The 3,256-nt window shown below is 35.2% G+C and overlaps 1 protein-coding gene across 2 annotated transcripts in view; it reads right to left on the minus strand.

The window, feature by feature from the left end:
* Positions 1 to 866: 866 nt before the first annotated feature.
* The window catches only part of LOC122134193 (NACHT, LRR and PYD domains-containing protein 3-like), a 6,393-nt gene continuing 4,003 nt past the window's right edge, over positions 867 to 3,256 (minus strand). For both annotated transcript variants that reach the window (XM_042749521.1, XM_042749516.1), the window contains 2 exons: positions 1,337 to 3,143; positions 867 to 1,160 (listed from right to left, as the gene is read on the minus strand). In XM_042749521.1, the coding sequence (XP_042605455.1) occupies positions 965 to 1,160; positions 1,337 to 3,143 (2,003 nt within the window). In that variant the 3' untranslated portion in view covers positions 867 to 964. The remainder of the gene's footprint in view (positions 1,161 to 1,336; positions 3,144 to 3,256) is intronic.

Raw genomic sequence — 3,256 nt, forward strand, 5'->3', positions numbered from 1 at the left:
AATACTGGTGTAAAATACATTGCATATAAGTTGTTAACTTGGTATAGTTTACAAGTTGTTAAGAAAGGATTAAGAAACATTATGTAAGTCTTTATTAACAAGCTATTTAAACAACAACAAATTGTTGCAGTAATAATACATTAGAAACTCACTATTTGTTTATAACTTAATTTTAACAACTTAAAAACTACAATTACTAAACTTAATTAACTATAAATTAACAATTTATAACTACTTAAACTTATTTGTGATAATTAAATTTGATATTTAGAGTTAAAAGATTTTATATTTTGTATATATTTTTTTAATGTATTATATAAAGTATTTTATTTGTTTTTTTTTTTTATGTTTTTAAAAGTTATAAATAACTTAAGTACAAACATCAGGGCCTGTCACAACATCTCCAAGGCCTGCAAAATGCCTCAGCATGAACTCATGAGGGTTAAATTCATAACTCATCTGAGCATTTCTGCTGAACACTGCAGCAAATCGTTCATGAATCAAACTGATCCAGTTCAGCTCACTTTTGAGTCAGTCACAGCGGTTGTCAAGTTATCAACACACTGAATCTGTCCTACTGAAATGAGGCAGGAACCAAGAGTAATATGATCCTCTGAGCTGAGGATTACACTCATGAAGTAAAAATAAAGCTATTGTAATAATCAAATTCTTAAAGAAAGGGAACATGTTTTTTTTTTGAATTGAGGAGTTCATTTGTTAAAGATGTTGAAGATTTTTTTTTTTATTATTTATGTATTAATTCATTTAAGTGGAACAAACTGTTGAATTAAGTAATTTTATTTTTTGTAGGTTTTTTTTAATTCTCGTTTGTTTTATAATTATTTTTTTGAGTAGGTATTGCTCTACTTGTCTCCTGATACATCCATACTACAATATAGACAGGGATATCTACTAGCTATAGTTATTATAAGATCTATTCATCCACATATTTGAACATAGTGATTCAGTGAATGTGAATGTCAAACCTCAGTATGTTCAGTTGACAGTGTGAACTCTTCAGTCCACCAGAAAGTAGCTTCACTCCTGAATCCTGCAGGTGATTTCTGCTCAGGTCCAGCTCTGTCAGATGAGAGTTTGATGATTGTACAGAAGAAGACAGAGTTTCACAGCATGTTTCATCAAGACCACAGCCGTCAAAACTGCCAAAACACAATGTTAAACCAGATTATTTTCTGATGTTCAATGTTTCTGCAATAATTTATTATACCCTTCATAATCCAAACAGGAACATATTTCACATATTATTTTGACATTTAATTGTTTAGTGATATAGAAGAAAACATTTATTTAAACAGCAGTCAGTGAAATTACTCACAGGGCTTTTCTGCAGCATCTCACAGCTGGAACGAGTCTCTTGTAGTTTGAAGATGACACTGTGAACCTCTTTGGGTTGAACTCATCCAGCACCTTCTCTGACATCAGCAGTACTGAGGTCAACACTGTGCACATTGAAGATGAGAGGTCTCTTCCTGGATGTGCATCTGAACTGAGATAACTCTGGATTTTCTCATATAATGAATGATCTTTCAGCTCAAGTAAGCAGTAGAATAGGTTGACTGAAGTTTCATCTGAGATTACCTGTTTTTGTAATTCTTTAATGTATTCAGTTGTTTGTGTGATGCTCTCTGTGGTGTCTTGAGTGTGTGTGATCAGGCCTTTGAGCAGTTTCTGACTGGATTCCAGTGAAATGCCCATCAGAAACCGCAGAAACAGGTCCAGATGTCCTCTCTGACTCTCCATGGCTTTATCAATAACCCTCTTTGTTAAGTCATGAAATTTGACATTTCTAAAGAAGAACTGAAGCTTTTGTCTGGCTGTATTTTGTGATTCTTCAAAGAAAAACCAAATCTCTCGCTTGTTCTTGTTCAGGAAGCAGATGAACACATGCAATGCAGCAAGAAACTCCTGAACACTCAGATGCACAAAGCAGAAGACTTTTGTCTTATAAAGTCCATCTTCCTTCTTAAAGATCTCTGTGATCATTCCTGTGAATTCAGTGTCTTTACTCACATCAATACCACATTCTTTCAGATCTTCCTCGTAGAATACAATGTTTTCCTTCTTCAGCTGTTTAAATGCTAGTTTGGCTAATTTCAGGATCATTTTTTTATTTGAACGCAAGAGCTTTGTACGTTGCCTTTTTTCTTTTTTATCATACTTCTGACTCTTCATGTTCAACTGTATCAGCAGGAAGTGAATGTACATTTCAGTGAGTGTTGTGGTGATGTTCTCTGCACTGTTCTCAATGAGAATATTCTGAAGTACTGTGGCTGTGATCCAGCAGAACACAGGAATGTGGCACATGATGAAGAGACTACGAGACATCTTAATGTGTGAGATGATTCTGGAGGCCTGAGTCTCATCTGTGATTCTCTTTCTGAAGTACTCCTCCTTTTGTTGGTCAATGAATCCTCGAACCTCTGTGAACAAACCCACATACCGAGGAGGGATCTGATTGGCTGCCGCTGGTCGTGAGGTCACCCAGACGAGAGCTGATGGAAGCAGCTTACCTTTGACCAAACTTGTGAACAGCACATCTACAGATGCTCTTTCCTCAACAGTGTCCAGTGTGTCACTTTTAAAGTTCAGTGGCAGTCGACTCTCATCAAGTCCATCAAATATAAACGCTAGCTTACATTCCCTATATAACTTTGATTTCTCCAGGTCCTTCAATTCAGGATAAAATTTCAGTAGAAACTCATGGAGATTGACCTCTCTGTCTTTGATCATGTTGATCTCTCTGAATGGAAGCAAGAACACACAACCTATATCCTGATTGGTGTTTCCTTCTACCCAGTCCAGGATGAACTTGTGCACAGAGATAGTTTTTCCGATGCCAGCGATTCCCTTGGTCAGCACAATCTTCTCCTCATTGTTTTTCCTCAGTTCAGTAAATATATCATTGCATTTGATTGGTTTGTCCTGTGTTTTTTTGTTCCTGAAAGCATCATCAATCTTCAGAATCTCATGTTGATGATTGACATATTCCATCTCTCCCTCTGTGATGAACAGTTCTGTGTAAACAGTCTTGAGATCTGTGTCGTTTTCTTTGTTGCCCTCAAAAATAAATTTTGCTTTCTTATTCATGTTGTTTTTGTGAGTTTTCAAGAAGTTTTGCAGCTCTATAATTAAAAACAAATAAATAAGATTTACAAAAAATAAAAAAAATTACTTTGACAAATATAATATTTTTCATATCAGCATGATCTGATGCAGACAGATTAAATTCATACAG

Source organism: Cyprinus carpio, chromosome A4, assembly GCF_018340385.1.
Source record: "Cyprinus carpio isolate SPL01 chromosome A4, ASM1834038v1, whole genome shotgun sequence".
Taxonomy (NCBI): domain Eukaryota; kingdom Metazoa; phylum Chordata; class Actinopteri; order Cypriniformes; family Cyprinidae; genus Cyprinus; species Cyprinus carpio.